Raw genomic sequence first — 12,618 nt, 5'->3', positions numbered from 1 at the left:
CCCCGTGTCGGCCTCTGCACTTGCCCGAGTCCTGGACTAGTGGGGCCGCTTCTGCCTGTGTAGACCACGTGCCCCAGGGGCCCTCACCAGCCATCACTGTCGGCGGCATTCACATTGACCCCGAAGTCCAGCAGGAACTTCACGATGTGGTGGTGGCCGGCGCAGACGGCATTGTGCAGTGGGGTGATGCCTTCGTCATTGGGCTTGCTAGGGTCTTCCACCTGAGGACACAAGGCGCCTGTGAGCCCCACCCCCCTGCACGCAGGGCAGCCTGGCCCGTGGCTGCGCTCAGCTCACCTCATAGATGATCCTCTGCACCAGGTCAAACTCTCCTTCCAGAGAAGCATCTAGAAGCAGCGCCAGGGGATTGAACCGGACTCTCAGCCCATGCCCCGTCCGCTCTGAGTTAGGCTTTTTCAGGTTGGTCCGTTTGCTCTGCTGGGAAGAAAGCACGCTTTTGACTTCCAGGTACTGTGTCAATGCACCAAGCCGTGGTGGAAAGGAGGGACGGGGACCAAAGCCGTGGGCAGCGGCCCCTGGCATCTAGCGAATGCCCACTCCCGGGGCCCAGCCACACCTGCTGTGCCGCGCTCTAGGGGACAGCACTGTCCGGGGGCACCTGTGGTGGCGAGTGAGGTGGGTGACAGCCAAGCTTGGGAGTCAGTCAACTCATCCCTATCAACCCCAGTGGACATCCTCCTCCCCCTCTCCGCTCATCCCCCTCTGTTCCATCGATGCTGACCTCCCACCAGACGGCTCCGTCTAGAAGGTTCTCCTCCCCCTCATTGCCTGGCCCTCAAATCCTGGCTGCAGCTTCCCTTCCTCGGGGAAACCACCTGACTGGGCTGTCCACCACTTGGCCCCGGTGCGGGCGCGGACAAGTCTGGCCGGCCCCACTGCCCCCGGAACTACGGCTAACGCAGGCGGGTCCTCTACAAACACTAGTTGCCCGCCCAGGATGACACCCACCGTCGAGGCTCCAGGTGGGGGCACGGTGGGGGGCAGCGGCGGGGGGGCTTGGTCCTCCCCAGGTGAGGGGGCCTCGGCCCCAGGGCTGGGGACCTGCTCTGTGGACGGGGCCGTGGCCACGTTGTTGTTGTCATCCTCAGCAGGCTCGGCTGTTTGGTGGGTGCTGTGGGTACAGATGAGGCCCTGTGGTTCAGGGGAAGGGAGCTCATTGTCATTGGCGTCCGAGGCGAGGGCCGGCTCGGCGGGGAGCGGGGCTGTGGGCTGGGCAGGGCCGGCCTCTCCCAGGTTCCCGTTGGCGTTGGTATTTCCATTGTCCACGTCGGCCAGGGTGCCCATGAAGTCCTGTGAGGAGCCAGGCTGGTAGAAAGGGGTGCCTTCCATGCCACCGGCCAGGGTGTTGAAGCGCTGGTACAGCAGCTTCTGGATGTTGGGCCCCCCGGGGCCCTCGGGCTCCGTGATGGAGCTGCGCTTCTTCAGGGGCCGGGGCGCATTGGCCAGCTTCCGGCGCAGCGCCTCCAGGTCGGCGTCGCTCTGATAGCGCAGGGGCGAGTGCACGATGGGCGTGAGCTTGGTGGGGCTGAGCGGCCGCGGCAGGCTCTCCACGGCGCCCGTGCCGGTGCCGCCGTCCCCGGGAGGGGCAGGGCTGTCCTGCTCCGGCTCTTTCTCAGCACTTTCTGCAGGCGGCTGGGACTGCGGCGTGCTTGTGGCTGGCGACCCGTGAAGAAACGGTAACGGCGATGGGGACGTTGAACCGGATGGTAAAACGGGTTTACCGTACACTGCAGGAAACACAGCACAGGGGCGACCTGAGCGTCCTGCGGGGCCGGGGGGCAAGTCACCAAGACCCTGCGATCACACAGGAGGCGGGCTCCTACGGAGAGCAGGAATCTGCTCTGGTGTCACTAAGTCCCACCTTAAATCCCCGAGGAAAACTCTGTTCAAAGAACCCCACTGACTCCTTTTGGAAGGTGGAGTGTCCCCTCTTAACTGGTTTTTACATCTGGGCGTCCACAATTTAGGCTTTTTCAGATGCAAAAAACATATGGCTGCAGACCCAACTTCCCGCCCCAAACCAGCCCTCCTTGCCACACCTCAAAATAGCACGTGTCCCGCAGGCCGAGTCCCACGCTGTGGAGCCCAGGACGCCCTGGACACGAAGGCCCGGCCTGCAGGCCCAGGAGCTGCAGGACAGGGGGCGTCCCCAGGAGCCTGGAAGCTGCAGCCTGTGCCCAAGTGCGTGGGGAGACCCCAGCCCAGAAGGGACGCGTGGGACCCTGCCGTGAAGGCCAGAGTCACCACCTGGCTCCGTGTCCGTGCTCTCTCGCCCGCCTTCCTAGGACACGCCAGCCAGCTCCCTTGCCTTCCCCCCAGGGGCTCGGCTCAGGCACCGCCAGGTGGCCGGAGGAGCACATCCGGGCAGAGCCCCCTCACCAGCCCCTGGGCAGCTCCTGCACAAGTCCCCACAAAGCAGGAGGGAAGGACGACTTTTTTGGGGGGACCCGGGCTTCCCGCGTGCCACAGGGAGGCGGGCACTGAAAATATTAAAACTCCTAATCCTAGGGGTGCCTGGGGAGCTCAGTCAGTTCAGTGTCCGACTCTCGGTTTTGGCTCAGGTCACGATCTCACGGTTCTTGAGTTCAAGCCCTGAGCTGGGTTCTGTGCTGTTAGCTTGCAATTCTCTGTCGCCACCCCTCCCTGACTTGTGCTTTGTTTCTTCCAAAATAAATGAACTTAAAAAAAGTTTTTAAATCCTAAATAGCATGTGACCCGAATGTAAGGCTATGGATTGGCATTTAAAGTAAAAGCATGAGTCCCTAGCCGCACAACAAGGTACAAACCCACCGTACCTGCTTTAACAGACTTATTTAAGGTGCTGTGCACCGCTGGCTGGTAATTCTTAGGAGGCGTGGCTTGCTGGAGGTACATGGAGTATATGGAACTTGAATTCACTGTCTGGGGTCCTTTCCTGGGGGACTGTGGCCTTGACCCTTTATCAGCCAGAAAGGGCCTAATGGCCACAGTCAGTGGGAGTTCAGGCTTGCCGTCCCCAGCCGGGAAGGCAGGCGGTCCGGCCGGCGGGTACGTGGGACTTGGCGGCACGGAGATCCTCTGCTGGATCTGCTGCGAGGAAGCGGGCGTGTGGCCGCCTGGGGCGGGCAGCGGGGCGGGCTTCTGGCGGCTGGGCGGGCCTGCGCCGGGCCTGGGCAAGCTGCCTTCCTTCCTCCGCTCCAGGGAGTTTGTGGAGCCGGGTCCCAGGGGCGCAGGGCTCGGGTACGTCCCGTAGCTCGGAGGCGGCTGCTTGCCGACACCGGGGAGGGGCGGTGGCACTTTACCCATCTCGATGCCCTAAATTGAGATGTTAAGAAGAAAAACAAAGTCACTCTTTGAAAAGTTAAGCATATTTCTATCCCCAGTCACAGGAGAAAACAAAGTAGGACCCGTAATCCTTCCAATCAGCTTGTGACCAGACACCGGGCGCATGGCGGGGACCAAACGCGGCAGGCCCGTCACACGGCCGCGACCGCACAGTCCCCAGGGAAACACGTGTCCTCCTGCAGGCGCTCAGTGCCGAGGGTCCGTGGGCTTCTTCGCGGCTGGGCGTAATTTAATACGGACACCGTGACCCCCGGCCCCTCCCAGCCCGCAGGGGAGGCTGGTGCGGCGAGGCCTGTCGTGTTCGGTGATAGAGACGGACGGCCTACCAGCTTGTCCGCGGCTCCGGAAGTCGACAAGGGCCCCGGCTGGCTCGAGACGGCCCCTTGCTTGAGAGGGCCCTCCACGCCTGCGTCCTTCCAGTCCACGCTGGCGATCTGCGTCGGCTTCACTGAAGAGCTAGAGTTCTGTTTTAATGCTGGCCAGTTTCCATCGTTGGCTTGAGGAGAACACAAAATTTGAGTAAAAATTTTCCTGAAATAAGCTGAACCAACCCAAGAACAACCCCCTGCTAGAAGCAAAGAGTGGCTCTGCCGGAGCGGCCGGCCACCCCTCCTTGCACACAGGCTTGTGTGCGGCAAGACCAAGGGTGGCGTCTGCCAGCCAGGCCCCCCCGGCACCCGCACCACCTTCCCGCGGGTGGAGACGCCGTCACCATGCGCGGGGCCACTCCGACCCGGGCCAGGGGCAGATACCTAAATGCAGGTCAAATCTACTGCATCAACACCAAGAAATAAAATGACCGTCAACACTGAACTTTTCTGACGTTACTTATAAAGCCAATCACGTACAGCAATTAAAAAAAAAATGTATCCTTGGACTTTTTAACAGGTTTGACCTGTACCACTTCCACATTAGAAGAAAAATTTGACTTTACTGGTAGACATTTCTATCCTTTTGAAGTAACTCCAGAGCACCAGAGGCCAGTACAAGCCCTCCTGATCTGTGTGCAGGCTATCAGTCTGCTGCAGTGATCAGGCAGCAAAGTCACACCTGGGATTTTAGGAGAGCCCCTGAAAAGAGGCTTTCTGACAAAGCGTTTTCCAAACTGAAAGAGGTGCAGAAGCAGTCCCTCGACGCAGTCACAGCCACGTGAGGACATTCTAGCACCTGCAGGGGCCACGTTACAGCCTCTGATTCACGGTCCCGTCACAGAGCAGGCCCGGGGCTGGACTGCACCCCAGCGGGGAAGGCCCGCCATCAGCCACGGGAACGGAAGGCAATCAGAAGGGACTGCTCTGAGTGCTTCTGACGGGAACAGCACGTTCCCTCTCCTCCCTCCCCCAGCGGCGGGCCAGCTGAGCAGGGAGCTCCCCGATGAGCAGCAGGGAGATCAGTCCCCAGAATGCCAGGGCCAGCGCCGGGGCCTGTGGCACTGAGGGAGGAGGAACTCCCACTCGTGCTCTGAGCCCAAGGGCGGAAGGTGCCTCTCACGCAGCGACCTCTGCACGCTGTCGCCAGACCCTGTCAGCGGCCGGGGCAAACCGCCCCAGAGCGAACCACCGCCTTGCTCCACGTGACCGTGACCAGTCAGCCGCTTCCAGGCAAGCAGCGCGTGTGCCTCCGCGTCCCCCAGCCTCATCCTAGATCTGGGGGGGCGTGTGGGCTGGAGCACACAGCAGGGATATGCGGAGGGGACAGCAGGGGAAAGGAACATGGCCTCCCCCAACCCGCAGACGAGGAGGGAGGGGGTCTCCAAGGGGTCTTGGGGAGTGTCGTCGGCCAGCTGCTCCAAAAATCCACAACGGGAGCCCCACAGGGACTGAAAGGGGGACTGTGAATTTCCTCCTTTGGGCAGGGGTGCAGAGGAAAGACCCTTTGTTTTTATTATAAAAGACCATGATCTTCAAGTATGACGGAGGCTTACACAGGAGGTAAAACTAAAGTTTTTAAGAAACTCAGAAAATCATCTGAATTTCTTAAAAACAAACCCCCTGCTGTGCCAGCATCGGCCAAACCCTTCCCAAGGACGATGTGGTGTGTGTGGCCCAGCCCAGGCGTCACACCTGTCTGTTGAAGGAAGGGACAAATTGTGTTTATGTGGCATTTTTCTCAAGTCTAGATGTGACGAGCAGACCTCTGTCAGTTTGAAAAAACAAACGACTGCTGGCTTAGCAGCTCGGGGAGGGCCAGAGGGCCCCCCACCCCGGCCCGCCGCCGCCAGACAGCGTGCACACGGGTCTGCAGAGCGCCCTGAGCGCTGTGGTCAGGCCCGACACCGCGGTCTCATACTGTCCACAAGCTCGTCCTCTGGGCTTCCCGTGGCCGTCTATGTGACACGGAACCAGAAGGACGGTCGACAGCATGAGTCAGGGTCCCCGCAGGGATGCTTCTCAGCCCGGCTCCAGGCCGGGGCAGGGTCTGTGCTCAGGGGGCACAGGCGTCCTGTGTGTGGTCACCTTACGCTGCAGGGGAAAGACAGAGGCTGGTGCTGGACTTCTGAAGGACACGTTCTCCAGGCCCTGACGGGTGTCCTCTCCTGGAAGCCCCTGTGAGGCGGCCCAGCCTCACATACCCACACGGAAGAGGGGAATGGGAGATGTCCTCGGCTCAGGAAGTTTTTGTTTTTTTTTAACGTGTATTTATTATTGAGAGACAGAGAGACAGAGCATGAGCAGGGGAGGGTCAGAGAGAGAGGGAGACACAGAATCTGAAGCAGCTCCAGGCCCTGAGCTGTAAGCACAGAGCCCGATGCAGGGCTCAAACTCACAAATCATGAGATAGTGACCTGAGCTAAAGTCAGACGCCTAAGTGACCGAGTCCCCCAGGCGCCCCTCGGGAAGTGTTTAAAATGAGGTCAGCAGGGGGCACCTGGGGGGCTCAGTAGGTTGAGCATCCGACTCCGGTCATGATCTCGTGGGTTGTGAGTTCCAGTCCCACGTCAGGTCCGCTGCCGTCAGCCTGTCAGCACAGAGCCTGCTTTGCAACCTCTGTCCCCGTCTCTCTGCCCCTCGCCAACCGTGCTCTCCCCGAAATAAATATATACATTAAATAAATAAGTAAATAACGAAATGAAGTCAGCAGAGAAGTGGCTGGCTGTACTAATTATCTGCCCCTGGAAACAAACACCTGCTCCCCACAGTAGGGTGGTTCAAACTGTAAACAACAGCTTCTCAAAGAAAGCTGCAATTAGAGATTTGAACCGACCACACACTCCACGTGGCTGCTGACACGGTCGTAGAGAGAGCAGAGCCAGGGCGCGTGGCCCACGACGGCCGGGGACACCTATCCTGCCGGGGTCCTGACAAGCCCACCACCCCACAGCAGGAGTGGCAGACCTGTTGCTGCTCCGACTGGGCACCAGGCAAGAGAACACGAGCAAACAGAAGAGTGCCAAGCTCCACCCCCAGTCCTGAGAACAGGGGCCCGGCCGGTGAGTGTGGGGAGGCTGTGCACACGGTACCTGGACTCTATGACTCCCGTGTGTCACGGGGAGACACGTCGGCCCAGCAGAGAGAAAGTGTAACTGCAAAGAAGCTCTGGCTTAATGTCTAGAAAACAGCCACCTTCTTCCGAGAAGGGAGAGCCCCCTCTCAGTGGACAGCCCAGCCTGCCTGGGCTGGGAACTGGAGGCTGTTCCGGGCACGGTGCTGGTCACACCGCACGATTCGGTGTGTAGGGACGGTGTGGAGATCTCCGATTGCTTACGGCCGTGCTGAGCGGGGAAAGGAAAGACCAGCCCCAGCGTGCCATTCACAGACAGGCTGTCTCTCTGCCGGGATGGGCGGCAGCAGGCCGAGCACCCACACTCAGAAACAAAACCCGCGGCCCAAGCAGACAGGTTCTGAAGTACTTTGTTCTGAAAAGCCACGCAGTAAAGACACACAGCTCAATAAAGAGAATCCGTTCTCGTTTTCGGGCCACATTGTTACCATGGTGGCCCGCAACTCCCCAAAACTGCCCTAGCAGACAAAGTACTTGGGGGGAGACTGAGGGCGGGCAGAGCCTGAGCCGTACCTTGGCGGCCTCCTGTAAGGAAGCTGGTCCCCAGGGTCCCCCAGGTCCCCCTTCCTTGTTCACCTGCTCTCCTTTAAGGCGAGGACCGGGGCCACTCACCGGATTTGGATCTTCCATGGGCAGCACTTGAGGTGATAGTGAGAGACTGGGGCTTTACGGGGTCCCCCGGGACAGAATAGCTGCCGGCACTGGGGACCTGGATGTAAGGCCCCACTGCAGCGACCCTGCCAGGCGTGCTGAGCGGCGACTGCGGTGACGACGTGCCATTCACACGGCTTAGCTACAAAAGGGGAAGAAACTAGAGTTAACATTCTCCTGAATTAAATGAAATCACAGGCCTAGTGTGACTGACTGCTCTCATTTGAGCCACTCCCTAAATGACATGCCCTCCCTCAGGAAGCTCCATCACCCTGAAAACTCAGTGTCTAGAAAGGGCAAGCGTTCAAAGAAGGGCCTTGGCCCAGAGTCCCACACAAGTGATCCTCCCTTTGAGAACCCCTACCCATTTGTGAGCTAAGAGAAACGGGAACTGATGGTGGAAGGGCCCTGCTTCCCAGGACACCTCTGCGGAACCATCTTACCCGGGGGACGCTCTCCATCCCCTCCCCTCGGTGGGCAGAGGCATCAGTCAAAAGCCTGGGCTCTGAGCCTGGTGTCAAGTCCTGCTTCACCACTTATTCACTGCGCCGCCAGGGCCAAGTGAAAGTGACCTACTGGCTCTAAACCTCTGTGCCCATGTCTGCAAAGTCCAGCTGAGGCTTGAAAGTCCAGCTGAGGCTTGCTGTGAGGACTGAACAAGCCATGCAGGACACGGGGACATGACCTGGAGCCAGCGACACTGTGACCAGTGTCCTGCAGGCAGCTCTGCCTTTCTTGGCAACGACACCACACTACAGCCAAGGTCACTGATCACGTGATGCCACCGAAAAAGAGGGTCCATAACAGGGATGTAGCTGGAGGATCACGGACACCTCAGAGGCCCCGGGCAGGCTGGAGGGATCCACGACCTCCTACAACTGCTTGCAAACCTCTGCACATGTGAGCATGTATCATTTTGGGGAAAGGGCCTAGGACTCTGACAATTGCCCAACGGGGCCTGGGACCTCTGGGCAGACACGCATTTCTGCAGAGGCACCAAGTTCTTCAAGATTACCTGAAGTATCATATCAGGTGGAATGCAAGAAGCAACTTTACCTAGCCATCTGTGACGGCCCATTTTAGGTGTCAACTTGGTTAGGCCATGGGACCCAGATATCTACTCAAATAGGCCTCGATGCTGCTATGAAGAGACCAAGGTTGAAATCACTAGGCTGTGAATGACGCGGACTGCTCTCCACAGCGTGGGTGGGCCGTGTGCAATCGGCTGAAAGACTTGAGACAGAGAAGACTGAGGTGCTCAGAGAAAGGGCACTGGGCCTGCAGACAACCTGCGCACGCGAACAGCGGCACCAACGGCCCCCACGCGGCCAGGCTGCAGGTGTCGGGTGTGCAGCCTCCACGGCCGTGTGAGCCGGTTACTTAAAGTCAGTCAACGCATCCACCAGTCATTCTCCATTTCCCTGCTCGTTCCGCTTCTCCGGAGAGCGAGCCCTGACCGAGGGAGCCCAGCCAGAATGCTGTGTGAGCAAGCAGGACGCTAACCGAAAGAGCAAGGAAAACTTCCATCATTTGAAAACAGAGTTCTACAGATCAACCACGAACTCTCTGGATTTTTTTTTTTTTTAAAAAGGGTAGATTGGTTCGTAAATAAGAGATTTCACCTGACACCACTGATTAGGATAGACACTCAAAGAAGTGGCGGCCCCCCTCCTTCCTCTGGCGCCCCCACCCCCACCGTGGCCCACCCAGGCAGAGCTCCCGCAGCCCCCTGGCCTCCCGAGAGCTGCCTTGAGAGCAGCAGCAGCGATGAGAGGTTACTCGTCAAAGCGTGCAAGTGCCCATAACTGAGTGCGGACAGACTCCGAGGACCCAGGCGGCAGCTCCCAGCTCGAGGGCCGCCACGCCCTCCTCTCCGGCTCTGTGCTTGGGCGCCGCCGCGGAAGGCAGGAGCCACGCACAGCGGCCCCTTGTCCCTCAAGCTGTTGCGGGAGCTCGTGCTGTGCCGAGAGTAAGAGTAACAGCAGGAATCGGGGACACCCAGGCCACCTAGGGGTCAGGGAAAGGGGCCACAGGCCCCGGGACGTGGGGTATTATACAGAAGCTGCAAAAGGAGTGAAGGAATGACCTAGAAAGATACCTACGTTGTGGTTAAGAAAGACGAGAACAGTGCAAATGACATAATTCCTACAATTCCATTTTCAATTAAAAATTAAATACCTTTTTGTCTGGATTAAGCAGAAGACTGGAATCATTAAAACTATCATGTTTGGAGAATGAAGGCAGGGTGGAAGGGACTTTCACATTTTCCTTTAAGTATTTCTGTACGGTTTTAATTTTTCAATGAGTATTTATTACCTTTGAAAGTCAAAATACGAAGTAAAGATTTTTAAAAAGCACCAAGCCTCACAGAGCCCTCTGCTGGGGAGCGGACAGCGCTCCGGCTGGGGCAACTCAGAGCACGCACGACTGCAGGGCAGGCAGCACCTATCAGCGTGTGGCGAGGACTCCAGGCGGCACAGGTTGAGAACGTGCCCACACGACACAGCTTCACAGGGCAGAGCGGGGCCGCCCCTGCCCAGGCTGCCAGGCCAGACCCACTGAGCAGAACAGGGGGGCGGGGAGATGGGGGCTGTGGCTATGGATGGGGCGGGTTTTGATCCCACATCCTAGGAAATACATGTGCCTTTGGAAGGAGTTTTCTACTGTCATTTTTTTTTTTTTTTTTATGGCTTATGGCCAATTTCTGTTTCATCCGCTGTGGCAGATGGGGGAGCAAAATGCCATTACAGTGACGATGTGCAACTGGGCGCCAAATCATTTTTAGTAGCTTATCTTACACAAATATTTTCTTTCTCACATGCCTGAATTTTCTTCCCATAAAGACGTTCACGCAGTTCACTGATCCGCTTGTCCATCACGGCCACCTCCATGTTGCGTTTGTTCAAGAGTTCCTTCTGCTGCTGGAGCTTTGAAGTCTGTTCCTGGTTAAGCTGATTACGAATCTGCAAAATAAAAACCAAAAATACAACTTTTATGATTTGCATTAAACAATCAGATTCTCACTGCCAGGTAAAGTAAAAACATAAGAGAAAAGTAACACTAAGTCATTAAGTACTTATATATATTTGTCAAACGCACGGTCACCCATGTGCCAGGTATTTTACACGTGCAGCATGGATGGCGCCGGAACAGAGTTCTTCTCTACCTGTAAGCAAACGCCTTCTTCAGAGCACACGGGATGACTGGTGCTAGTGGCGGCTATGGATGGTCCTGACTGTGGCCCTTGGGAATGGCAGTTTACTGAGCATGTCCTGTAGGGACCCAAGGACAGGTGTCTACTCCACCCCGCACAGGCCACTGAATGAGGCATCTCACTGTAGAGCAGCAAGAATTCACAAAGGATGGCCTTGCCCTCCAACTGGAGTGTATGGTATCACGTTAGCGGATCGCGGCCAGCACTTTAAAAAATGAAATACGGAACAGAAGGCACCCGTGGGCACCACACACAGAAGGCTTTGCCTTGTTAAGCTCTTCCAGATGCACGTGTGTGTCCAGCATGTGCGCCAGACAGGAGGCAATATGTACTTTGTAACCTCAACTGCAGTCAGAAAACTTGGCAGATGAATACGTGTAAGTCAGTATACTACACTCATCACACCTCAAAAAAAAATTCCTTAAAAACCCTGCACTCTGGGGGCACCTGTGTGGCTCAGTACATTAAGCATCTGACCCTGGGTTTCGGCTCAGGTCATGATCTCGCGGTTTTGTGAGTTTGAGCCCCACGCTGGGCTCTGCACAGACAGTGTGGAGCCTACTTGAGATTCTGTCTCCCTATCTCTCTGCCCCTCCCCTGCTCACAAGGTCTCTTGTCTCTCACAAAATAAATAAACTTAAAAAACTCTGCACTTTTAATACTTGGTTAAAATGTAAAAGAAGTCATAAATTATTTCTATGCATTTACATGAGAGAGCTTAACAGCAACAAAAACAAGTTTACTGTCATTATGTATTTTCATTTCATAAAACGATGACTTTTTCTGGCAAGTGCTAACAGAACTGTGAAACTTGTTTCTGGCTTGAAAAATCACCTGCTGAGTAAGAACTTTGGAGACGTGGGCACCTGGAGGACTGACCATTCGGGACTGAATGACTGTGTGTCCCCGAATCTGTACGTTGCCTTCTGTGTGGTGGTGGCTGGAGGCGGGGCCCCCAGGACGGGGTGGGTGCCTCATCAGAGGAAGGCCAGAGCTGTGTGGACACAGCAAGAAGCCAGAAAGCAGGCTCTCACCAGGGGCCCAACGTGCCGGCACCCTGACCTCGGACTCCCTGGCTCTGGGGCTGTGGGAAGTGCTGTCTGTGGAGGGGGGTGACAGCAGCCCAAGCTGAGCGAGGCGACGATCTAACAACAGGCATCTCTCTCATCGAAACACAGCGTACACAGAGACCTTAAATATCACTGAAAGCTTACTTTTCCCCCTAGCTCACTGTATCGCCCATTCAATTCCGTACTCAATCCGCACTGAAAACAGACTAAGTGAGAGATTCCAGGCACAAAAAACCACACACTGCATGATTTGCTCATATGAAATTTCCATAATAGGCAAATCCAGAGACAAAGAGTAGATTCGTGGTTGCTAGGCTAGGGGGCAGGGAGTGTGGGGTTATGGTGAAGAGGGATGGGCTTCTTCTGGGAGTGACGGAATGTTCTAAAGTGGACTGTGCTGGTGACCGGAGAACTCTGTGAAGATACTCAAACCCACTTAACTCTATGCTTGAAATGGGTGAACCATGTGCTATGTGAACTGTATCTCAAAGCTGTTTTAAAAATCCTTCGTACTGGGGGTGCCTAGGTGGCTCAGTAGGTTAATTATCTGACTCGATTTTGGCTCAGGTCATGATCTCACAGTTCTTGACGTCGAGCCCCGCATCTGGCTCTGTGCTGACAGCCGGGAGCCTGCTTGGGATTCTCTCTCTCCCTGTCTCTGCTCTCTAAGTTAATAAACAGTTAAAAAAAAAAAAAACACCTTAAATTCTTGGTACTGAGTACATTTTGTGCCTACGATGAAACTAGAATATCCAGTTCCTTGTTTCCGGTTACGGGGGCTGCTGCCCACACGAGAAGCAAGCCCGAGAGAGGCCTCAGAATCTCTGCCCCCCCCCC

The 12,618-nt window shown here is 56.5% G+C and overlaps 1 protein-coding gene across 3 annotated transcripts in view; it reads right to left on the bottom strand.

Moving 5' to 3' along the window:
- PPP1R13B (protein phosphatase 1 regulatory subunit 13B) overlaps nt 1–12,618 on the bottom strand; it is a 69,403-nt gene that overhangs the window by 2,640 nt on the left and 54,145 nt on the right. For 2 of the 3 annotated variants that reach the window (XM_077776472.1, XM_077776471.1), the window contains exons 8-14: nt 10,320–10,460; nt 7,459–7,639; nt 3,672–3,841; nt 2,817–3,315; nt 970–1,748; nt 298–438; nt 88–221 (exon numbers count right to left, since the gene is read on the bottom strand). In XM_077776472.1, the coding sequence (XP_077632598.1) occupies nt 88–221; nt 298–438; nt 970–1,748; nt 2,817–3,315; nt 3,672–3,841; nt 7,459–7,639; nt 10,320–10,460 (2,045 nt within the window). The remainder of the gene's footprint in view (nt 1–87; nt 222–297; nt 439–969; nt 1,749–2,816; nt 3,316–3,671; nt 3,842–7,458; nt 7,640–10,319; nt 10,461–12,618) is intronic. The other variant, XM_077776473.1, reaches the window with a different exon arrangement.

This window comes from Crocuta crocuta, unplaced genomic scaffold, assembly GCF_008692635.1.
Source record: "Crocuta crocuta isolate KB4526 unplaced genomic scaffold, BGI_CrCroc_1.0 scaffold8, whole genome shotgun sequence".
NCBI lineage: Eukaryota > Metazoa > Chordata > Mammalia > Carnivora > Hyaenidae > Crocuta > Crocuta crocuta.
The sequence above is the reverse complement of the archived record's forward strand: the minus strand, read 5'-3'. Positions and strand labels throughout refer to the sequence as shown.